This window comes from Salmo trutta, unplaced genomic scaffold, assembly GCF_901001165.1.
Source record: "Salmo trutta unplaced genomic scaffold, fSalTru1.1, whole genome shotgun sequence".
Lineage (NCBI taxonomy): Eukaryota > Metazoa > Chordata > Actinopteri > Salmoniformes > Salmonidae > Salmo > Salmo trutta.
In genome coordinates, this window is record NW_021822308.1 from 172,699 (window position 1) to 196,929 (window position 24,231).

Sequence of the window (24,231 nt, forward strand, 5' to 3'; positions counted from 1 at the left end):
TTGAGGTTGGAAACGGCAGTAAAGCCTCTATGTTCCCTAGGTCAGGATGGAGGTCATGGCTCTATATCCACACTGCTCTTTTTGAATGAATGAAAGGTTTCTCATGGTTTATTATGAGGAGTTTAAATGTACATTATATAGCTAATGATAGTATTAATCATCAAATGCTATACACTCAAATGACCATGTACCAAAAAAGCCCTATCGTTTGGAAATCTGATGTTTATTGTTCTCTACCATTGCCAAGTATCAGGTGCAGTACTTATTAGGTACAACAACCATCCCAAATGGCACCCTATTCCCAAAACATAGTGCACTACTTTTAACCAGAGCTCTATGTGCACTGGTCACAATATATCTACCTGTATTATGAGGTTCACTGGTGTTAAAACAGACTGATGACAGCAACTATAGAATGTATCATAATAAAACATAAACAATACAAAACTAGCGTTGCAAAAACAAACAAAAAATCTGGTAACTTTTCCAATATTCCCAGTTGTAGGATTCCTATATTTCCCAGATTTCCTGCTTATTACTTCCTGATTCCAGGAATCTTCCAACCGGGGTTGCTGGACAACCTGAGACTCGTGGGAAAGTTACCAGAATTTTGCAACCTTATGAAAAACACAACTACAAAAGGGACAAAACTTTTAAGTCAAAAGTACATAATATTAAAGTATAAATTACAAACCTACAGGATGATACTCTATAGAGGTCATATAAAACTACATTTGCAATACATTACAATATTTTTTTTTTAAAGGCTAAACGTTAGCACCATGAAAAATACTTGTCAATGTAATTTCCATATAACAAAAAACACACCTTTTTTTTTTACAGCGAATACTGCATTTGTATTGCATAAATACTGCATTTGTGAAGTAGATATATCAAAGCACATGAAGGACAGTTTTTAAAGAAAGTAGGTGATCTGATTTGATGATGGATGGACAACAGGCAAGAAAGAGGAGGAGAACATCTACCAAGGCCCGGTTTCCCAAAAACATCTCAAGGATCCTATGGTTCTAAGATAACTTAGCCTCGAGATGCTTTTGGGAAACCGGGCCCTGATCAATTACTAAGGCTGTGGCCAGACAGGAAGTTTGTGTGAGAAAACTATGGCTTGAGCCAATGGTTTTTCAATGGAAGGCATCCGTTGATGGAAAATGGACAACCGAGATGATTGTCTTTCGAAAGAAAACACACAAGATCACGGCCTTTGTGCGTATGAAACTCCTCCAAAAATAGTTGACTTGAGTTGAACTTTTGACAGACAAAAACGGACAATAATAAATGTGAATCCAATTTCATACGTTTCCATGCCTCTGTTATACTATCTTATAAGATCATGACTGAGATTGAGAAGACAATAGACAACTTAAAGGTAGACTCAGCTATTTAACATACACTTACACAGATATAAACAGAATTCAAAATGTCTGCAAGCAGGAAGACACCCTTGTTGTTTACAAGGCCCCTACTTCATAAACTTTCATCTTATCTAACTTTGCTTTTGAAGTATAGACACCTGAGTTACCTAACCAATTCACAGGCTTGGTTAACTTGAGGTTCCTCGGGTCTCCGGCGAGCTAGGTAAATATGCTTTTTGTTTTTAATGCACCTTATTGCTGGAACAAAATTCAAAATACATTTCATCTTGATGTTCTGGTGCCGTTCGAGCAATTTAAAGTATTGATTGGGGTTTTATTTGTGGATGAATGTAACTGTTTTTATGGCTGATTAGTGATGTTTAATTTGTGCTTCCCATGACTGTGTTCTTGTATTATAATGTGTATATACATATTTTGTGTTTAATGTGTATATCATACAGGGGGCATTTGGTAAAGAGCCTTAGGTCCTAATTTTTTGTATGAAAATGTATGACAATGCCATCTTACTGAGTGTACCTTTAAACAAGGTAGCTTTGCCCCATTATCACTAAATAGGTACAACCATCTTATACAATATACACAGTTTGTGATTTGATAAACATACATGTAATACTCATGTACCTTAGTGTAACCTTCCTACATATTACAGGAGGCTGGTGAGGGGAGGACAGCTCCTAATAGTGGCTGGAATGGAGGGAATGGAATGGTATTAAACACATGGAAACCACGTGTTTGATGTGTTCCATTTAATTCCGTTGCAGCCATTACTATCAGCCCATCCTCCCCAATTAAGATGCCACCAGCCTCCTGTGCTACATAACCATAGTCTGTCTGAATCTTAGGGAACTATCTTGTTGTTTTTCCGTAATTTCAAATCTGTAAATAACTCCATGTTGCGCATAATTTTTGGTTTCAAGACAAGCATCTCTACTATCCTGTTACCATGGTGACACCTGACACGTGACAGCTTGATACGGTTTGATTCCAACTGACAAACGTGTCACAACTACCCAAAAGTCCTGTATACGTCTCTGTCTATACTCTCTCTCTCTCTCTCTCTCTCTCTCTCTCTCTCTCTCTCTCTCTCTCAGAGATATGGTTAGCGATGGTGAAGGTGCGATGATTGCTTGATGTTCAGGTGATTCTTTCTTTGACCTTTTCAGAAACAATTCCCCCCTCCCCTCTTCCTTCCTCCCCCCTCTCTCCCACAGTCCATTCCAACCCTGGCTTCCTGGTTCTCCTCCGGCTCCTCTCCCCTTATTGGGTAAGTTGAGATGAGCTGTGGTTCCAAAGCTCTGCCCTGAGAACTCCCATTGGTTGATTGGTTGTTCTGAAGTCTCTCATTCGTTGTTCTGTTGGATGGAGATCTCCCATTGGTTATTCTGTTGTTCCGTTGGTTAGAGGAAGTTGTTGGTGATCTGACGCTGGTGCTCAAACAGATCCTCCACCTCTGGACTGTATGCATCACCTGAGAGAGAGGGAGGGAGAGAGGGAGAGGGAGGGAGGGAGGGAGAGAGAGGGAGGGAGGGAGGGAGGGAGAGAGGGAGGGAGGGAGGGAGAGGGAGGGAGGGAGAGAGAGAGGGAGGGAGAGAGGGAGAGAGAGGGAGAGAGACAAATATTACAATAACATTTTTGTGTGGATATGAAGTAGAAATTGATTGAGAGGAGTAATGGAGTGAAGGAAGGATGGAACTCCCCCTCTCCTGTGGTTGGTCAGTGTGGGTAGAGCAGCCCCCCCCCTCTCCTGTGGTTGGTCAGTGTGGGTAAAGCAGCCCCATCCCCTCTCCTGTGGTTGGTCAGTGTGGGTAAAGCAGCCCCCCCCCCTCTCCTGTGGTTGGTCAGTGTGGGTAGAGCAGACCCCCTCTCTCCTGTGGTTGGTCAGTGTGGGTAGAGCAGCCCCCCCCCCTCCTGTGGGTTGGTCAGTGTGGGTAGAGCAGCCCCCCCTCTCTTGTGGTTGGTCAGTGTGGGTAGAGCAGCCCCCCCCCCTCTCCTGTGGTTGGTCAGTGTGGGTAAAGCAGCCCCCCCCTCTCCTGTGGTTGGTCAGTGTGGGTAGAGCAGACCCCCTCTCTCCTGTGGTTGGTCAGTGTGGTAGAGCAGCCCCCCCCTCTCCTGTGGTTGTCAGTGTGGGTAGGAGCAGCCCCCCCCTCTCCTGTGGTTGGTCAGTGTGGGTAGAGCAGCCCCCCCCCTCCTGTGGTTGGTCAGTGTGGGTAGAGCAGCCCCCCCCCCCCTCTCCTGTGGTTGGCAGTGTGGGTAAAGCAGCCCCCCCCCCCCTCTCCTTGGTTGGTCAGTGTGGGTAAAGCAGCCCCCCCCCCCCTCTCCTGTGGTTGGTCAGTGTGGGTAAAGCAGCCCCCCCCTCTCCTGTGGTTGGTCAGTGTGGGTAAAGCAGCCCCCCCCTCTCCTGTGGTTGGTCAGTGTGGGTAGAGCAGCCCCCCCCCTCTCCTGTGGTTGGTCAGTGTGGGTAAAGCAGCCCCCCCCCCCTCTCCTGTGGTTGGTCAGTGTGGGTAAAGCAGCCCCCCCCCCTCTCCTGTGGTTGGTCAGTGTGGGTAGAGCAGCCCCCCCCCCCTCCTGTGGTTGGTCAGTGTGGGTAGAGCAGCCCCCCCCCCTCCTGTGGTTGGTCAGTGTGGGTAGAGCAGCCCCCCCCTCTCCTGTGGTTGGTCAGTGTGGGTAAATCAGCCCCCCCCCTCTCCTGTGGTTGGTCAGTGTGGGTAAAGCAGCCCCCCCCCCTCTCCTGTGGTTGGTCAGTGTGGGTAGAGCAGCCCCCCCCCTCTCCTGTGGTTGGTCAGTGTGGGTAGAGCAGCCCCCCCCTCTCCTGTGGTTGGTCAGTGTGGGTAAAGCAGCCCCACCCCCTCTCCTGTGGTTGGTCAGTGTGGGTAGAGCAGCCCCCCCCCTCTCCTGTGGTTGGTCAGTGTGGGTAAAGCAGCCCCATCCCCTCTCCTGTGGTTGGTCAGTGTGGGTAGAGCAGCCCCCCCCTCTCCTGTGGTTGGTCAGTGTGGGTAAAGCAGCCCCACCCCCTCTCCTGTGGTTGGTCAGTGTGGGTAAAGCAGCCCCCCCCCCCTCTCCTGTGGTTGGTCAGTGTGGGTAGAGCAGCCCCCCCCCCTCTCCTGTGGTTGGTCAGTGTGGGTAAAGCAGCCCCACCCCCTCTCCTGTGGTTGGTCAGTGTGGGTAGAGCAGCCCCCCCCTCTCCTGTGGTTGGTCAGTGTGGGTAGAGCAGCCCCCCCCCCCCCTCTCCTGTGGTTGGTCAGTGTGGGTAAAGCAGCCCCCCCCCTCTCCTGTGGTTGGTCAGTGTGGGTAGAGCAGCCCCACGCCCCTCCTGTGGTTGGTCAGTGTGGGTAAAGCAGCCCCCCCCCTCTCCTGTGGTTGGTCAGTGTGGGTAGAGCAGCCCCACGCCCCTCCTGTGGTTGGTCAGTGTGGGTAAAGCAGCCCCACCCCCTCTCCTGTGGTTGGTCAGTGTGGGTAGAGCAGCCCCCCCCTCTCCTGTGGTTGGTCAGTGTGGGTAAAGCAGCCCCCCCCTCTCCTGTGGTTGGTCAGTGTGGGTAAAGCAGCCCCCCCCCTCTCCTGTGGTTGGTCAGTGTGGGTAAAGCAGCTCCCCCCCTCTCCTGTGGTTGGTCAGGGTGGGTAGAGCAGCCCCCCCCCCCTCCTGTGGTTGGTCAGTGTGGGTAGAGCAGCCCCCCCCTCTCCTGTGGTTGGTCAGTGTGGGTAGAGCAGCCCCCCCCTCTCCTGTGGTTGGTCAGGGTGGGTAGAGCAGCCCCACGCCCCTCCTGTGGTTGGTCAGTGTGGGTAAAGCAGCCCCCCCCCTCTCCTGTGGTTGGTCAGTGTGGGTAGAGCAGCCCCCCCCTCTCCTGTGGTTGGTCAGTGTGGGTAAAGCAGCCCCCCCCCTCTCCTGTGGTTGGTCAGTGTGGGTAAAGCAGCCCCCCCCCTCTCCTGTAGTTGGTCAGGGTGGGTAGAGCAGCCCCCCTCCCCCCCTCCTGTGGTTGGTCAGTGTGGGTAGAGCAGCCCCCCCCCTCTCCTGTGGTTGGTCAGGGTGGGTAGAGCAGCCCCCCCCCTCTCCTGTGGTTGGTCAGGGTGGGTAGAGCAGCCCCCCCCCTCTCCTGTGGTTGGTCAGTGTGGGTAAAGCAGCCCCCCCCCCCTCTCCTGTGGTTGGTCAGGGTGGGTAGAGCAGCCCCCCCCCTCCTGTGGTTGGTCAGTGTGGGTAAAGCAGCCCCCCCCTCTCCTGTGGTTGGTCAGTGTGGGTAAAGCAGCCCCCCCCCCTCTCCTGTGGTTGGTCAGTGTGGGTAAAGCAGCCCCCCCCCTCTCCTGTGGTTGGTCAGTGTGGGTAGAGCAGCCCCCCCCCCTCCTGTGGTTGGTCAGTGTGGGTAGAGCAGCCCCCCCCTCTCCTGTGGTTGGTCAGTGTGGGTAGAGCAGCCCCACGCCCCTCCTGTGGTTGGTCAGTGTGGGTAAAGCAGCCCCCCCCCCTCTCCTGTGGTTGGTCAGTGTGGGTAGAGCAGCCCCCCCCCCTCTCCTGTGGTTGGTCAGTGTGGGTAAAGCAGCCCCCCCCCTCTCCTGTGGTTGGTCAGGGTGGGTAGAGCAGCCCCCCCCCTCTCCTGTGGTTGGTCAGTGTGGGTAAAGCAGCCCCCCCCCCTCTCCTGTGGTTGATCAGTGTGGGTAAAGCAGCCCCCCCCCCCTCTCCTGTGGTTGGTCAGTGTGGGTAGAGCAGCCCCCCCCCCCCTCTCCTGTGGTTGGTCAGTGTGGGTAAAGCAGCCCCCCCCCTCTCCTGTAGTTGGTCAGGGTGTGTAGAGCAGCCCCCCCCCCTCTCGTGTGGTTGGTCAGTGTGGGTAAAGCAGCCCCTCCCCCTCCTGTGGTTGGTCAGGGTGGGTAGAGCAGCCCCCCCCCCTCCTGTGGTTGGTCAGTGTGGGTAAAGCAGCCCCCCCCCTCCTGTGGTTGGTCAGTGTGGGTAGAGCAGCCCCCCCCCCTCTCCTGTGGTTGGTCAGTGTGGGTAAAGCAGCCCCCCCCCTCTCCTGTGGTTGGTCAGTGTGGGTAAAGCAGCCCCCCCCTCTCCTGTGGTTGGTCAGTGTGGGTAGAGCAGCCCCCCCCTCTCCTGTGGTTGGTCAGTGTGGGTAAAGCAGCTCCCCCCCTCTCCTGTGGTTGGTCAGTGTGGGTAGAGCAGCTCCCCCCCTCTCCTGTGGTTGGTCAGTGTGGGTAGAGCAGCCCCCCCCCTCTCCTGTGGTTGGTCAGTGTGGGTAGAGCAGCCCCCCCCCCCCCCCCCCCCCTCACCTGTGGTTGGTCAGTGTGGGTAGAGCAGCCCCCACCCCTCTCCTGTGGTTGGTCAGTGTGGGTAGAGCAGCCCCACCCCTCTCCTGTGGTTGGTCAGTGTGGGTAGAGCAGCCCCCCCCCTCACCTGTGGTTGGTCAGTGTGGGTAGAGCAGCCCCCCCCCCCTCACCTGTGGTTGGTCAGTGTGGGTAAAGCAGCCCCCCCCTCTCCTGTGGTTGGTCAGTGTGGGTAGAGCAGCCCCCCCCCCTCACCTGTGGTTGGTCAGTGTGGGTAGAGCAGCCCCCACCCCTCTCCTGTGGTTGGTCAGTGTGGGTAGAGCAGCCCCCACCCCTCTCCTGTGGTTGGTCAGTGTGGGTAGAGCAGCCCCCCCCCTCTCCTGTGGTTGGTCAGTGTGGGTAGAGCAGCCCCCCCCCTCACCTGTGGTTGGTCAGTGTGGGTAAAGCAGCCCCACCCCCCCTCTCCTGTGGTTGGTCAGTGTGGGTAGAGCAGCCCCCCTCTCCTGTGGTTGGTCAGTGTGGGTAGAGCAGCCCCACCCCCCCTCTCCTGTGGTTGGTCAGTGTGGGTAAAGCAGCCCACCCCCCTCCTGTGGTTGGTCAGTGTGGGTAGAGCAGCCCCCCCCTCTCCTGTGGTTGGTCAGTGTGGGTAGAGCAGCCCCCCCCCCTCTCCTGTGGTTGGTCAGTGTGGGTAAAGCAGCCCCCCCCTCTCCTGTGGTTGGTCAGTGTGGGTAGAGCAGCCCCCCCTCTCCTGTGGTTGGTCAGTGTGGGTAGAGCAGCTCCCCCCCTCTCCTGTGGTTGGTCAGTGTGGGTAGAGCAGCCCCCCCCCTCTCCTGTGGTTGGTCAGTGTGGGTAGAGCAGCCCCCACCCCTCTCCTGTGGTTGGTCAGTGTGGGTAGAGCAGCCCCCCCCCTCACCTGTGGTTGGTCAGTGTGGGTAGAGCAGCCCCCCCCCCCTCACCTGTGGTTGGTCAGTGTGGGTAGAGCACCCCCCCCCCTCTCCTGTGGTTGGTCAGTGTGGGTAGAGCAGCCCCCCCCCCTCACCTGTGGTTGGTCAGTGTGGGTAGAGCAGCCCCCACCCCTCTCCTGTGGTTGGTCAGTGTGGGTAGAGCAGCCCCCACCCCTCTCCTGTGGTTGGTCAGTGTGGGGAGAGCAGCCCCCCCCTCTCCTTGGTTATGGCAGTGTGGGTAGAGCAGGCCCCTCCCCGCTCCTGTTGGTTGGTCAGTGTGGGTAAGCAAGTCCCCCCCTCACCTACCTGTGGTTGGTCCAAGTGTGGGTAAAGCAAAGCCCCACCCCCCACCCGCTCCTGTGGTTGGTCAGTGTGGGGTAGACGCAGCCCCCCCTCTCCTGTGGTTGGTCAGTGTGGGTAGAGCAGCCCCACGCCCCCTCTCCTGGTGGTTGGTCAGTGTGGGTAAAGCAGCCCACCCCTCCTGTGGTTGGTCAGTGTGGGTAGAGCAGCCCCGCCCCTCTCCTGTGGTTGGTCAGTGGTGGTAGAGGCAGCCCCACCCCTATCCTGTTGTTGGTCAGTGGTGGATAGAGCAGACTCCACCCCCCCTCACCTGTGGTTTAGTCAGTGTGGGTAGAGCAGAGCCCCACCCCCCCGTCCGTGCCTGTGGTTGGTCAGTGTGGTAGAGCAGCCCCCCCCCCTCACCTGCATGGCAGCCGAACATGAAGACCCGTCCTCCATCGTACTTGCAGCGGCAACGCATCACGTTGTTCTGGAAGTCTGACTCAGCCATGTCCAACGAGGGGTTCACTTCAACCTGCAGGGAGGGACAGAGGACAACGGAAGGGTGGGAGGGAGGTGTGTGTCAGATGTTTGTGTGTGTATGTGTGTGTGTGTGTGTGTGTCGTGTGTGTGTGTGGCATAATGTGGGCGGTTACCGCTTGAGTTATAAGAGGAGGATGAAGTTGCCCCTAGATACTGGTCCAAGTTCAGCTTGACCTTTCTCCCTAATGGTTTGGGTTTAGTGTTGGTAAACTGATCCTAGATCTGTGCCTAAGGGAACTTCTATACGGAGTGGGTCTGTGGGACAGGGAGTAGGATGATGTTGTTCCTACACTGATCTAAGGTCACTGATCCTAGATCAGTGCCTAAAAGGGCAACGTCGATACCCAGGAGACGATGACAACTATGTTTGGTTGAGCTAAAACTATCAGCCTATCATTAAGATGTAGTCATGGTAGGTTGCTTGGCATTGTTTTTCCATTCACTCTGTTTCCCAAACATAAAAACATGCATGTGACTTTTCCAGCCTCATGAAAGACCAAACCGACAGCATAATTCCATAAAGCTGCACTCTTTCATTTTCTACACTCCATCTTTCCATAAAAAATAAACAAATGACAATAAATCATAAAAGTATTCATAATTATGAAACATGTTCATTTAGTTTTCTGGTTAATTTGTTTCAAGCACTTTATATTTTCTCTTGGTAAGTTCAGAAGGCCTATAAGCACATATTTTATATGGCCTGTTTAAAATAGTAGCATATTAACTTGGCTATATGCCCTGTGTAAAACAGTAGCATATTAACTTGGCTATATGCCCTGTGTAAAACATATTAACAGTGGGGTGGATGTAAATCAGAGACCGTGACAGTGAGGTGGATGTAAATCAGAGACCGTGACAGTGGGGTGGATGTAAATCAGAGACCGTGACAGTGAGGTGGATGTAAATCAGAGACCGTGACAGTGGGGTGGATGTAAATCAGAGACCGTGACAGTGGGGTGGATGTTAGTCAGAGACCGTGACAGTGGGGTGGATGTAAATCAGAGACCGTGACAGTGGGGTGGATGTTAGTCAGAGACCGTGACAGTGGGGTGGATGTAAATCAGAGACCGTGACAGTGAGGTGGATGTTAGTCAGAGACTGTGACAGTGGGGTGGATGTTAGTCAGAGACCGTGACAGTGGGGTGGATGTTAGTCAGAGACCGTGACAGTGGGGTGGATGTCAGTCAGAGACCGTGACAGTGGGGTGGATGTCAATCAGAGACCGTGACAGTGGGGTGGATGTAAATCAGAGACCGTGACAGTGGGGTGGATGTCAGTCAGAGACCGTGACAGTGGGGTGGATGTCAGTCAGAGACCGTGACAGTGGGGTGGATGTCAGTCAGAGACCGTGACAGTGGGGTGGATGTCAGTCAGAGACCGTGACAGTGGGGTGGATGTCAGTCAGAGACCGTGACAGTGGGGTGGATGTCAGTCAGAGACCGTGACAGTGGGGTGGATGTCAGTCAGAGACCGTGACAGTGGGGTGGATGTCAGTCAGAGACCGTGACAGTGGGGTGGATGTCAGTCAGAGACCGTGACAGTGGGGTGGATGTCAGTCAGAGACCGTGACAGTGGGGTGGATGTCAGTCAGAGACCGTGACAGTGGGGTGGATGTCAGTCAGAGACCGTGACAGTGGGGTGGATGTCAGTCAGAGACCGTGACAGTGGGGTGGATGTTAGTCAGAGACCGTGACAGTGGGGTGGATGTTAGTCAGAGACAGTGGGGTGGATGTAAATCAGAGACCGTGACAGTGGGGTGGATGTTAGTCAGAGACCGTGACAGTGGGGTGGGTGTAAATCAGAGACCGTGACAGTGAGGTGGATGTCATTCAGAGACCGTGACAGTGGGGTGGATGTTAGTCAGAGACCGTGACAGTGGGGTGGATGTTAGTCAGAGACCGTGACAGTGGGGTGGGTGTAAATCAGAGACCGTGACAGTGAGGTGGATGTCATTCAGAGACCGTGACAGTGGGGTGGATGTTAGTCAGAGACCGTGACAGTGGGGTGGATGTCAGTCAGAGACCGTGACAGTGGGGTGGATGTGCCTAAACATGGCCCCCGTCACCCCACAACTGAGTTAGCATAAAACACACAAACGCATGCAGATACACAGGCATGCATGCACACGCACACACACCACACACACATACATACACGTTTGCTTGCACACATAGACACTCAGATACACAGAAACACACAGACACACACACGTATGCACACACACACACACACACACACACACAGACATACAGACACACTCCCTCGCTCACACACACTTTATTGTCAACTTAACTACTGTTGAATGAGTGTTTCCTTGGCAACCACATAACGATGCGGCAGACTGGGGCAACAGTAGTCTCGCCGGCCGCCGTTTGATCTCCCAACTTTATGACATGACGAGTGTGTCAGATGATATTCCCAGAAGGCTGAGTGTTCCAGCGCAGAGAGACCACATACAGACAGGCCCCTGTAGGAGGGATGGACTGGAGGACCACTCCCTCCTGTCTAAACAAATCTCTTTCATCTCTCTGCTATAAACTGATGAGAAATGATGTGATGTGTGGTGGGGCCGGGGCGTGTGGTGAACATTATGGTGGTTTAGTCACACAGAGGAGCCAATCAGACACTCGTTATGTTAGGGGTTGAAATAGAACAGAGGGAGGGATGCAGGGTGACGGGATGTAGGCTTTGTGATGTCACATCAGAAGCTTCAGAATGGAATCTTATTCTCATTGAACAGAATCTTAGAAAATTCACAAGCAAACAACGTTCTTTGAGCCATCTGATGACCAACTAGAAAAGCAGAGATGAGATAAAGAAGGATAGAAGGAAATCTGCTGCTGTGTCCTTCTCTATCCCTTCTACAGGTTGTTTCTCTCTCTCTTTCTCTCTCTTCTCTATCTCTACCTCTCTCTCTCTCCATTCCAGAGTAAGCATACCCAGGGGTGAGGGGTGAGGGTGTGCCTGGTGGGTGAGACTCTCTCTCTCTCATCAGTGGTAATGTGCTGACAACGTCACAGTTCCCTGTCACTGAGCCAAGCCTTTCTCTGAACAGGTTATCACTCCCCTTAAACACAGGTTCAATACATCCTTCTATTTTAAACCCACACTTTCACTCAAACTACCTCCAAACACGTGAACCAGCTGGACCGACACGTGCAGACGGAGCCAAGACCCATTTACGCTCCAATTCTAGTCTGTATCACAGCTTTTCATCTCTTCCTCCTGGTCTCCACGGTTACCGGAGCCAACACTTAGTCGTTCCTCTTCCAGAAACTAAAACACAAAGCTACATTTGCTTTCTTTTCTTAAAAGTATTCCATGCAAAAGTTAAGAGGCCGTTGATCCATTGATAAAGCTTGGGTGTGTGTGTGTGTGTGTGTGTGTGTGTGTGTGTGTGTGTGTGTGTGTGTGTGTGTGTGTGCGTGTGACTGCGTGTGTGTGTGTTCTAACCTGAAAGATGTACTCCCCGGGGCTGATGTCGGTGATGTCGATCCACTGACAGTCGATGTCATGTCGATAGGTATCCCAGCAACCTACCTGGATACCCTGCTCTCCCATGTTGTAGCACGCAAAGCGCTTCTGGATACCTGCATGTTGCCATGGAAACACAGTAAGTGTAGGTGACGGTGACTGATCAAGTTGAAGATCAAGTTAAAGATTTGGATAAGATCCAATTGAAGTCTATTGTCATGTGAGAGATGTATTTACAGATGAGAGATCTAAGGACAGGTGAGAGATCGATTGACAGGTGAGCGATCTAGTGACAGGTGAGCGATCTAGTGACAGGTGAGCGATCTAGCGACAGGTGAGAGATCTAGCGACAGGTGAGAGATCTAGCAACAGGTGAGAGATCTATTGACAGGTGATAGAGCTCGTGACAGGTGAGAGATCTATTGACAGGTGAAAGATCTATTGACAGGTGAGAGATCTAGCGACAGGTGAGAGATCTATTGACAGGTGAGAGATCTAGTGACAGGTGATAGAGCTCGTGACAGGTGTGAGATCTATTGACAGGTGAGAGATCTATTGACAGGTGCAAGATCTCGTGACAGGTGAGAGATCTAGTGACAGGGGAGAGATCTAGTGACGGGAGAGATCGATTGACAGGTGAGAGATCTTGTGACAGGTGAGAGATCTATTGACAGGTGAGAGATCTAGTGATAGGTGAGTTGATAGGTGTGAAAGTGCATGGGGGGACTCGTGGACTGTTTAGGGTTAGGCTAGGGGAAAGCCTGGTCAAATTAGGCCAGGTAAGATAAGTGACACAGGTGACGTACCGTCGGGATAGTAAGTATTCTCCAGACAGAAGGGTTAAAGTTAGAGACAGGTAAGGTGACATACCATCGGGGCAATAGGTAAGGTGATGTACCGTCAGGGCAGTAGGTAAGGTGACGTACCATCGGGACAGTAGGTAAGGTGACATACCATCGGGGCAGTAGGTAAGGTGACGTACCGTCGGGGCACTGGGTAAGGTGACATACCGTCCGAACAGTAGGTAAGGTGACATACAGTCGGGGCAGTAGGTAAGGTGACATACAGTCGGGGCAGTAGGTAAGGTGACGTACCGTCGGGGCACTGGGTAAGGTGACATACCATCAGGACAGTAGGTAAGGTGACGTACCATCTGGACAATAGGTAAGGTGACATACCGCCGGAACAGTAGGTAAGGTGACGTATCGTTGGGACAGTAGGTAAGGTGACGTATCGTTGGGACAGTAGGTAAGGTGACGTACCATCTGGACAATAGGTAAGGTGACGTACCATCGGGACAGTAGGTAAGGTGATGTACCATCTGGACAGTAGGTAAGGTGACGTACCATCGGGACAGTAGGTAAGGTGACATATCGTCAGGACAGTAGGTAAGGTGACGTTCCGTGGAGGCAGTATGTAAGGTGACGTACCATCGGGGCACTAGGTAAGGTGACGTACCGTCGAGACAGTAGGTAAGGTGACGTACCATCGGGGCACTAGGTAAGGTGACGTACCGTCGGGGCACTAGGTAAGGTGACGTACCGTCGGGGCACTAGGTAAGGTGACGTACCATCGGGGCAGTAGGTAAGGTGACATACCATCGGGGCAGTAGGTAAGGCGACGTACCATCGGGGCACTAGGTAAGGTGACGTACCGTCTGGGCACTAGGTAAGGTGACGTACCATCGGGGCACTAGGTAAGGTGACGTACCGTCGGGGCAGTAGGTAAGGTGACGTACCATCGGGACAGTAGGTAAGGTGACGTACAGTCGGGGCAGTAGGTAAGGTGACATACAGTCGGGGCAGTAGGTAAGGTGACATACAGTCGGGGCAGTAGGTAAGGTGACGTACCGTCGGGGCACTGGGTAAGGTGACATACCATCAGGACAGTAGGTAAGGTGACGTACCATCTGGACAATAGGTAAGGTGACATACTGCCGGAACAGTAGGTAAGGTGACGTATCGTTGGGACAGTAGGTAAGGTGACGTATCGTTGGGACAGTAGGTAAGGTGACGTATCGTCGGGGCAGTAGGTAAGGTGACGTTACGTTGGGACAGTAGGTAAGGTGACTTATCGTGGTGGCAGTAGGTAAGGTGACGTACCATCGGGACAGTAGGTAAGGTGACATACCGCCGGAACAGTAGGTAAGGTGACGTATCGTTGGGACAGTAGGTAAGGTGACATACAGTCGGGGCAGTAGGTAAGGTGACGTACCGTCGGGGCACTGGGTAAGGTGACATACCATCAGGACAGTAGGTAAGGTGACGTACCATCTGGACAATAGGTAAGGTGACATACCGCCGGAACAGTAGGTAAGGTGACGTATCGTTGGGACAGTAGGTAAGGTGACGTATCGTTGGGGCAGTAGGTAAGGTGACGTACCATCTGGGCAATAGGTAAGGTGACGTACCATCGGGACAGTAGGTAAGGTGATGTACCATCTGGACAGTAGGTAAGGTGACGTACCATCGGGACAGTAGGTAAGGTGACATACCATCGGGACAGTAGGTAAGGTGACATATCGTCAGGACAGTAGGTAAGGTGACGTACCGTCGGGGCAGTAGGTAAGGTGACGTACCATCGGGGCACTAGGTAAGGTGACGTACCGTCGAGACAGTAGGTAAGGTGACGTACCATCGGGGCAGTAGGTAAGGTGACGTACCGTCGGGGCACTAGGTAAGGTGACGTACCATCGGGGCAGTAGGTAAGGTGACATACCATCGGGACAGTAGGTAAGGTGACGTACCGTCGGGGCAGTAGGTAAGGTGACGTACCATCGGGGCAGTAGGTAAGGTGACATACCATCGGGACAGTAGGTGTCCTCCAGACAGAAGCTGGCTTTGTGACCCTCAGCGATCTTAGTTCCATTCAAGGTCAGAAGGTCATAATGGGTGAAGACCTCAATGCTGTGGTAGTGCCTGTGAGGAAGAGGAGAGGAGGAGGAGGAGGAAGAAGAAAAACAGAGGTTATCAATGCTATTCAACATGAAGAGATTGGAGAACAGTTAACAGACACACAATAACAATAGCACTGAAAGCTTGTTTGCTTGTCTGTTGTGTGAGGAAGAGTTGGAGGATGATGATATGTTTTTCTACTGTTGTTGTTTGTCTGGTGTGTGACTTACAGTAAAGCAATACATATATCAAATGAAATCTTGCCTACGTTCATTTGATATATAACACTGACAGACAGAGATTTTTCTTTTGACACAGCTTTTTTTTGTGTAGCCGTGGCGATGAATATATATACTGCTCAAAAAAATAAAGGGAACACTTAAACAACACAATGTAACTCCAAGTCAATCACACTTCTGTGAAATCAAACTGTCCACTTAGGAAGCAACACTGATTGACAATAAATTTCACATGCTGTTGTGCAAATGGAATAGACAACAGGTGGAAATTATAGGCAATTAGCAAGACACCCCCAATAAAGGAGTGGTTCTGCAGGTGGGGACCACAGACCACTTCTCAGTTCCTATGCTTCCTGGCTAATGTTTTGGTCACTTTTGAATGCTGGCGGTGCTTTCACTCTAGTGGTAGCATGAGACGGAGTCTACAACCCACACAAGTGGCTCAGGTAGTGCAGCTCAATCAGGATGGCATATCAATGCGAGCTGTGGCAAGAAGATTTGCTGTGTCTGTCAGCGTAGTGTCCAGAGCATGGAGGCGCTACCAGGAGACAGGCCAGTACATCAGGAGACGTGGAGGAGGCCGTAGGAGGGCAACAACCCAGCAGCAGGACCGCTACCTCCGCCTTTGTGCAAGGAGGAGCACTGCCAGAGCCCTGCAAAATGACCTCCAGCAGGCCACAAATGTGCATGTGTCTGCTCAAATGGTCAGAAACTGACTCCATGAGGGTGGTATGAGGGCCCGACGTCCACAGGTGGGGGTTGTGCTTACAGCCCAACACCGTGCAGGACGTTTGGCATTTGCCAGAGAACACCAAGATTGGCAAATTCGCCACTGGCGCCCTGTGCTCTTCACAGATGAAAGCTGGTTCACACTGAGCACATGTGGCAGACGTGACAGAGTCTGGAGACGCCGTGGAGAACGTTCTGCTGCCTGCAACATCCTCCAGCATGACCGGTTTGGCGGTGGGTCAGTCATGGTGTGGGGTGGCATTTCTTTGGGGGGCCGCACAGCCCTCCATGTGCTCGCCAGAGGTAGCCTGACTGCCATTAGGTACCGAGATGAGATCCTCAGACCCCTTGTGAGACCATATGCTGGTGCGGTTGGCCCTGGGTTCCTCCTAATGCAAGACAATGCTAGACCTCATGTGGCTGGAGTGTGTCAGCAGTTCCTGCAAGAGGAATGCATTGATGCTATGGACTGGCCCGCCCGTTCCCCAGACCTGAATCCAATTGAGCACATCTGGGACATCATGTCTCGCTCCATCCACCAACGCCACGTTGCACCACAGACTGTCCAGGAGTTGGCGGATGCTTTAGTCCAGGTCTGGGAGGAGATCCCTCAGGAGACCATCCGCCACCTCATCAGGAGCATGCCCAGGCATTGTAGGGAGGTCATACAGGCACGTCATACAGGCACAGCCTCATTTTGACTTGTTTTAAGGACATTACATCAAAGTTGGATTAGCCTGTAGTGTGGTTTTCCACTTTAATTTTGAGTGTGACTCCAAATCCAGACCTCCATGGGTTGATAAATTGGATTTCCATTGATTATTTTTGTGTGATTTTGTTGTCAGCACATTCAGCTATGTAAAGAAACAAGTATTTAATAAGATTATTTAATTCATCCAGATCTAGGATGTGTTGTTTGTGTTTCCTTTATTTTTTTGAGCAGTGTAAATAAACTACAATAGAAAAGAATACGAGACAATTAGAGATCTGTTTGGAACCGTTTGCTCTTTATCACAACCTCACGCTCCCAGAATAGAACCGAAGACTAAGACGCTGTGTTCGTCAGTTGGATTGGACCCTGCATGGTACTGCTGTGGTCAGGAGAGTGACCAGGTTGTTCTCACTCTGTCGACCGCAGCACAGCCACAACCACAGCAGTAAAGAACCATTCCACTTGGAATGGTCACAGTCAAGACTGTTGACACGGTTGGTTCAAGATGAAGGAGAACCAGGTCAAGAATAACTGTTCTTTGTTTAGTTGAAAATGCCTATACCACAACCCCTTATCCTTATCTCCTAAAACCACAACTACCACAACCCACCACTCTTGTCTCTTAAAACTAAAACAACTATGTCTCTTAAAACTACAATGACCACAACTCCCTCTTCAGTACCTGTGACTGGTGTCAGGTCCAGGGCTCTGGCAGCTTTAGTTCTGAATTCAGCCCATGTTCATGATCCCAGACAAGAACTACCACAATCCAATCCCCCTACACTTGTATCTTAAAACTACAACTACCACAATCCAACCCCCTACACTTGTCTCTTAAAACTACAACTACCACAATCCAACCCCCCTACACTTGTCTCTTAAAACTACAACTACCACAATCAACCCTCCTACACGTGTCTCTTAAAACTACAACTACCACAACCCACAACCCATGTCTCTTAAGACTACAACAACCAACAACCCATCTCTCAAAACTTCAACTACCACATTTTAGTCATGTATCAGACGCTCTTATCCAGAGCGACTTACAGTAGTGAATGCATACATTTCATACACTTTTTTTCCCGTACTGGTCCCCCATGGGAATCGAACCCACAACTCTGGCGTTGCAAACACCATGCTCTACCAACTGAGCCACACGGGACCACAACCAACAACCCATCTCTCTTAAAATTACAACTACCACAACCCACTACCCTAGGCTATTAAAACTCCCACAACCCCCCTTTTGAGTACCTGTGACACTGGTGCCAGGTCCAGGACTCCCTGGTCGCTCTAGGTCTGAAGTCGGCCCGGCCCAAGTTCATGATGCGTGAGGAGAATCGTAGCAGGCGTCTGTGTCCGTAAGGCCAGCTCATCCGGGCAGCAGAGGATGATAGACAGTTCTCCTCATTGGCACAGGTCAGGAGGTGCAAGGGGCGGTCCTCCAGGTAGGCTGTCTCCTGGACCAACTGGGCATCCAATACCAGGTCAGGGGCCGCTGTTGGGGGATCAGAGGTTAGGGGTAAGAGGTTAAGGGTTGAAAGGTCAGCATGTGGAAGGGTCTATGTGAGTGTTGTTGAGGATGTATGTGTGCTTGCGTGATCGTGCGCAGGTGTTTGTGTGTGTGTGTGCGTTCGTCCGTGCTTGTGTGTGTGTGTGCTGGTTGTAAGAACTCACTCTCAACACAGGTGACCCCAGCCGCCTTGCCCTCTCCTCCCCTGGGGCAGTAGACCTGTGTGTTCCTACGACACTGCTGTATGGACATCTCTGTACCGATGCAGTGGGTTCCAGTCAGAACCACCTCTGCTGCCTCTGGAGCTCCGGGCCAGTACCACGTCTCCTGTAGGACACACACACACACACACACAGAACCATGAGGGCTGGATCTGAGTCAGTAGGTCACATGACCAGTGCCAAACCCAAATCTTTTTCAGATAATGACTGGCTCCATTACCATTATACATAATAGTTTCATTAACGGACATTATCACAATTCTCCACTCTCTCTTTCTTTTTCTCCCTATGGGCTTTTAACACACACACACACACACACACACACACACACACACACACACACACACACACACACACACAGACAGAGACAGAGAGAGAGAGAGACAGAGAGAGAGACAGAGAGAGAGACAGAGACAGACAGACAGGGAGACCAAAAGGCCAGGAGGGAAATCCTATCACAATAGTGTCCCCTCTACAAACTGATCAGTTGTGTGTGCACCACAGGAGGCTGGTGAGGGGAGGACGGCTCATAATAGTGTCCGGAAGGCAGCAAATGGAATGGCATCAAACACCAGGAAACCATGTTTGATGTATTTGACCATTCCACTGATTCCCATCCTCCCAAATTAAGGTGCCACCAACCTCCTGTGTGTGTGTGTGCACGTTTGTACATCTGCGTGCCTCCATGTTCATTCTGTTCATCACCTGGTGTGCTCTGTTTGCAAAGCCGTAGCCCAGCTGTCTGCATACCACCATGGCCTCGTTGATGCCCCAGTTCTCACTGCAGACAGCCCCCCAGCGCTGTACCCCTCCCACCTCTATCAGCACCTCCACACGCCCCTCTGCAGGCTCCCTGCCCCCCGCCAACCGCACCTGGCACAGACGGGTTAGAGACACTTCATAGACACTTCATAGACACTTCATAGACACTATAAATTCCTATTACCACTTTGTAAACACTAATGAATACATTTTGTGATTGTGTGAGTAAGCTGGTGTGGGGTATGGGTAAGCGTGTGTGTGTGTGTGTGTGTGTGTGTGTGTGTGTGTGTGTGTATCTCTGTCTCAGTGTGTGTTTCACAGTGTGTATCTCTGTCTCAGTGTGTGTGTGTGTGTGTGTGTGTGTGTGTGTGTGTGTGTGTGTGTGTGTGTGTGTGTGTGTGTGTGTGTGTGTATATCTCTGTCTCAGTGTGTGTTTCACAGTGTGTATCTCTGTCTCAGTGTGTGTGTGTGTGTGTGTGTGTGTGTGTGTGTGTGTGTGTGTGCGTGTGTGTGTGTGTGTATCTCTGTCTCAGTGTGTGTTTCACAGTGTGTATCTCTGTCTCAGTGTCTGTGTGTGTGTGTGTGTGTGTGTGTGTGTGTATCTCTGTCTCAGTGTCTGTGTGTGTGTATCTCTGTCTCAGTGTGTGTCTCTGTCTCAGTGTGTGTCTCTGTCTCAGTGTGTATCTCTGTCTCAGTGTGTATCTCTGTCTCAATGAGTATCTCTGTCTCAGTGTGTATCTCTGTCTCAGTGTGTATCTCTGTCTCAGTGTGTATCTCTGTCTCAGTGTGTATCTCTGTCTCAGTGTGTGTCTCTGTCTCAGTGTGTGTCTCTGTCTCAGTGTGTGTCTCTGTCTCAGTGTGTATCTCTGTCTCAGTGTGTATCTCTGTCTCAGTGTGTATCTCTGTCTCAGTGTGTATCTCTGTCTCAGTGTGTGTCTCTGTCTCAGTGTGTGTCTCTGTCTCAGTGTGTGTCTCTGTCTCAGTGTGTATCTCTGTCTCAGTGTGTATCTCTGTCTCAGTGTGTGTGTGTATCTCTGTCTCAGTGTGTATCTCTGTCTCAGTGTGTGTGTGTGTGTATCTCTGTCTCAGTGTGTATCTCTGTCTCAGTGTGTATCTCTGTCTCAGTGTGTATCTCTGTCTGTCTCAGTGTGTATCTCTGTCTCAGTGTGTGTGTGTGTATCTCTGTCTCAGTGTGTGTCTCTGTCTCAGTGTGTGTCTCTGTCTCAGTGTGTGTCTCTGTCTCAGTGTGTATCTCTGTCTGTCTCAGTGTGTATCTCTGTCTGTCTCAGTGTGTATCTCTGTCTGTCTCAGTGTGTATCTCTGTCTCAGTGTGTATCTCTGTCTCAGTGTGTGTTTCACAGTGTGTATCTCTGTCTCAGTGTCTGTGTGTGTGTGTGTGTGTGTGTATCTCTGTCTCAGTGTCTGTGTGTGTGTGTGTGTGTATCTCTGTCTCAGTGTGTGTCTCTGTCTCAGTGTGTGTCTCTTTCTCAGTGTGTATCTCTGTCTCAGTGTGTATCTCTGTCTCAGTGTGTGTCTCTGTCTCAGTGTGTATCTCTGTCTCAGTGTGTATCTCTGTCTCAGTGTGTATCTCTGTCTCAGTGTGTGTCTCTGTCTCAGTGTGTATCTCTGTCTCAGTGTGTGTCTCTGTCTCAGTGTGTGTCTCTGTCTCAGTGTGTGTCTCTGTCTCAGTGTGTGTCTCTGTCTCAGTGTGTATCTCTGTCTCAGTGTGTATCTCTGTCTGTCTCAGTGTGTATCTCTGTCTGTCTCAGTGTGTATCTCTGTCTGTCTCAGTGTGTATCTCTGTCTCAGTGTGTATCTCTGTCTGTCTCAGTGTGTATCGCTGTCTGTCTCAGTGTGTATCTCTGTCTCAGTGTGTATCTCTGTCTCAGTGTGTATCTCTGTCTGTCTCAGTGTGTATCTCTGTCTGTCTCAGTGTGTATCTCTCTCAGTGTGTATCTCTGTCTCAGTGTGTATCTCTCTCAGTGTGTATCTCTGTCTCAGTGTGTATCTCTGTCTCAGTGTGTATCTCTGTCTCAGTGTGTATCTCTGTCTCAGTGTGTGTCTCTGTCTCAGTGTGTATCTCTGTCTCAGTGTGTATCTCTGTCTCAGTGTGTATCTCTGTCTCAGTGTGTATCTCTGTCTGTCTCAGTGTGTATCTCTCTCAGTGTGTATCTCTGTCTCAGTGTGTATCTCTCTCAGTGTGTATCTCTGTCTCAGTGTGTATCTCTGTCTCAGTGTGTATCTCTGTCTCAGTGTGTATCTCTGTCTCAGTGTGTGTCTCTGTCTCAGTGTGTATCTCTGTCTCAGTGTGTATCTCTGTCTCAGTGTGTATCTCTGTCTCAGTGTGTATCTCTGTCTCAGTGTGTATCTCTGTCTCAGTGTGTATCTCTGTCTCAGTGTGTATCTCTGTCTCAGTGTGTGTGTGTGTATCTCTGTCTCAGTGTGTATCTCTGTCTCAGTGTGTGTCTCTGTCTCAGTGTGTATCTCTGTCTCAGTGTGTATCTCTGTCTCAGTGTGTGTCTCTGTCTCAGTGTGTGTCTCTGTCTCAGTGTGTATCTCTGTCTGTCTCAGTGTGTATCTCTGTCTGTCTCAGTGTGTATCTCTGTCTGTCTCAGTGTGTATCTCTGTCTGTCTCAGTGTGTATCTCTGTCTCAGTGTGTATCTCTGTCTCAGTGTGTATCTCTGTCTCAGTGTGTATCTCACCGTGGTCTCCAGCCCAGTGTTGGGGACGTTGCAGCGCACAGCCACGTCATTAGTGTGTTTTACACTATAGAGAGGAACCTCCCTGAAAGAACACTGCAGCAGAGACTTCTCTCTGCCTGTACACTGAACTGAGTTCATATGAATTGGTCCAGTACCTGGAGGGAGGGAGGGAGGGAGGGAGGGAGAAAAGGAGAGGGAGGGAGGGAGGGAAAGAGAGAGAGAGGGAGAGAGGAAGAGAGAGAGGGAGAGATTAAAGTTGACCTAACTAATAGGTAGTAGGATTATGTTACAAAGCAGCATCGCCAAGCTACAGATGTAGGATTTAAATTTGAGCCAGTTTGCTACAGCGGGAAAATAATCCTGCAACAACATGAAATGTGAATTATTATGTGGATTATAATTAATGGACATTTTTGTAGGAGTTGATACATTTTTCGTTCTAACCAGTCCAGACTAGGCCAGACCAGACTAGGCCAGACCAGACCAGACTAGTCCAGATTAGTCCAGACTAGTCCAGATTAGTCCAGACTAGTCCAGACTAGTCCAGATTGGTCCAGATTAGTCCAGACTAGTCCAGACTAGTCCAGATTAGTCCAGATTAGTCCAGACTAGTCCAGACTAGTCCAGACTAGTCCAGATTAGTCCAGATTAGTCCAGATTAGTCCAGACTAGTCCAGATTAGTCCAGATTAGTCCAGATTAGTCCAGATTAGTCCAGACTAGTCCAGATTAGTCCAGACCAGACCAGAATAGTCCAGATTAGTCCAGACCAGACCAGATTAGTCCAGATTAGTCCAGACCATGTGATGTGTCAGAGAGACATGGTGCAGTCAGACTCACTGACTGAATTATACACAGAAGCAACAAAGCCACGTTTAGTAGGCCAAAATAGAGCCTGCAAATAGGGCTCAGTGTGTGTGTGTGTGTGTGTGTGTGTGTGTGTGTGTGTGTGTGTGTGTGTGTGTGTGTGTGTGTGTGTGTGTGTGTGTGTGTGTGTGTGTGTGTGTGTGTGTGTGTGTGTGTGTGTGTGTGTGTGTGTGTGTGTGTGTGTGAGAGAGTGTCCTAATATTCACCCTACAACAGTAAACTAGAAACATACTTGCTTTGAGGTCCAGAAATAACTATCAACCTCCCTGTCTAAATCTGACCCTGGTCTTTTAATAGATGTGATGGCAGCACCTCTTTTTAACAGTGGCCCTTAGTACCCCTTAAGTACAGCTAGTTACCACGTATTCACAGCTACTACATTACAGACTGTTCTTTTCCCTGGAAAGACACGTTAGTGTAGCCATTCTAATGTAATGGGCCACATACTGTGTCCAGTAAGGGAAGATAGTAGGAGATATGAGGGTAGTTATAGAGGAGGGAGAAAGGTGAGATGGGGGACTGTATCGCACACACACACACACACACACACACACACACACACACACACACACACACACACACACACATACACATAGACACACACACATATACACACACACACAGACACACACACACAAACACATGCACACACACACACACACACAGACGCGCACACACACACACAAACGCACGCACGCATGCACACACACACACAGACGCGCACACACTCGCACACATACACACACAGACGTGCACACACACATACGTGCGCACACACACACAGACGCGCGCGCACACACACACACACACACACACACATACACACACACACCACACACATGGGGCAGAATGGGTGGAAAGGCTGAGACTAGTGCACTTCCAAAATGACACCCTAATCCCTATGTAGTGCACTTCTTTAGACCAGAACCCTATGGGCCCTGGCACCCTAATCCCTATGTAGTGCACTACTTTAGACCAGAACCCTATGGGCCCTGGCACCCTAATCCCTATGTAGTGCACTACTTTAGACCAGAACCCTATGGGCCCTGACACATAAACAACCATGGGGGGGGGGCTGTGTGTGTGTGTGTGTGTGTGTGTGTGTGTGTGTGTGTGTGTGTGTGTGTGTGTGTACACTTAGCTAAACCATCATGGGTAGTGTTCCACTACAATAATCTCAACAAATTAGGGGACGCCATTTTGTAAATAATACTTCCAGTCAGTTTATTTGTCCGGTTTAATATGGTCAGTTTCAATACATAGTTTGATTTATATGGGCCTTAGCAAGTGTGTGTGTGTGTGTCCATGTGTGTGTGTGTGCGTGCGTCTGTGTGTGGTGTGTGTGTGTCCGTGTGTGCGTGTGTGTGTGGTGTGTGTGTCCGTGTGTGTGCGTGTGTGTGTGTGTGTGTGTGTCCGTGTGTGTCCGTGCGTGTGTGTGCGTGTGTGTGCGTGTGTGTGGTGCGTGTGTGTGTGTGTGTGTGTGTGTGTGTGTGTGTGTGTGTGGTGTGTGTGCGTCTGTGTGTGCGTGTGTGTGTCCGTGTGTGCGTGTGTGCGTGCGTGTGCGTGTGTGTGTGTGTGTTAGGGGAAACGGATGTTTAGTATAAAGCAGATCTAAGGTCAACGTTGCCTGATGTTCAGGATTTGGGGGAGGAGGGGCTGATCCTAGATCTGTGGTTATCAGCAGCTTCTACCCAGGAGCAGTTTAGGA

General features: G+C 51.0%; 1 protein-coding gene across 1 annotated transcript in view; it reads right to left on the reverse strand.

Moving 5' to 3' along the window:
- Window positions 1-204: 204 nt before the first annotated feature.
- The window catches only part of LOC115181655 (lysyl oxidase homolog 4), a 38,978-nt gene continuing 14,951 nt past the window's right edge, over window positions 205-24,231 (reverse strand). The window contains exons 7-14 of the mRNA XM_029743480.1: window positions 21,658-21,812; window positions 18,898-19,065; window positions 18,136-18,298; window positions 17,713-17,956; window positions 14,684-14,799; window positions 11,861-11,997; window positions 8,285-8,396; window positions 205-2,862 (exon numbers count right to left, since the gene is read on the reverse strand). Of these exons, the coding sequence (XP_029599340.1) occupies window positions 2,792-2,862; window positions 8,285-8,396; window positions 11,861-11,997; window positions 14,684-14,799; window positions 17,713-17,956; window positions 18,136-18,298; window positions 18,898-19,065; window positions 21,658-21,812 (1,166 nt within the window). The 3' untranslated portion in view covers window positions 205-2,791. The remainder of the gene's footprint in view (window positions 2,863-8,284; window positions 8,397-11,860; window positions 11,998-14,683; window positions 14,800-17,712; window positions 17,957-18,135; window positions 18,299-18,897; window positions 19,066-21,657; window positions 21,813-24,231) is intronic.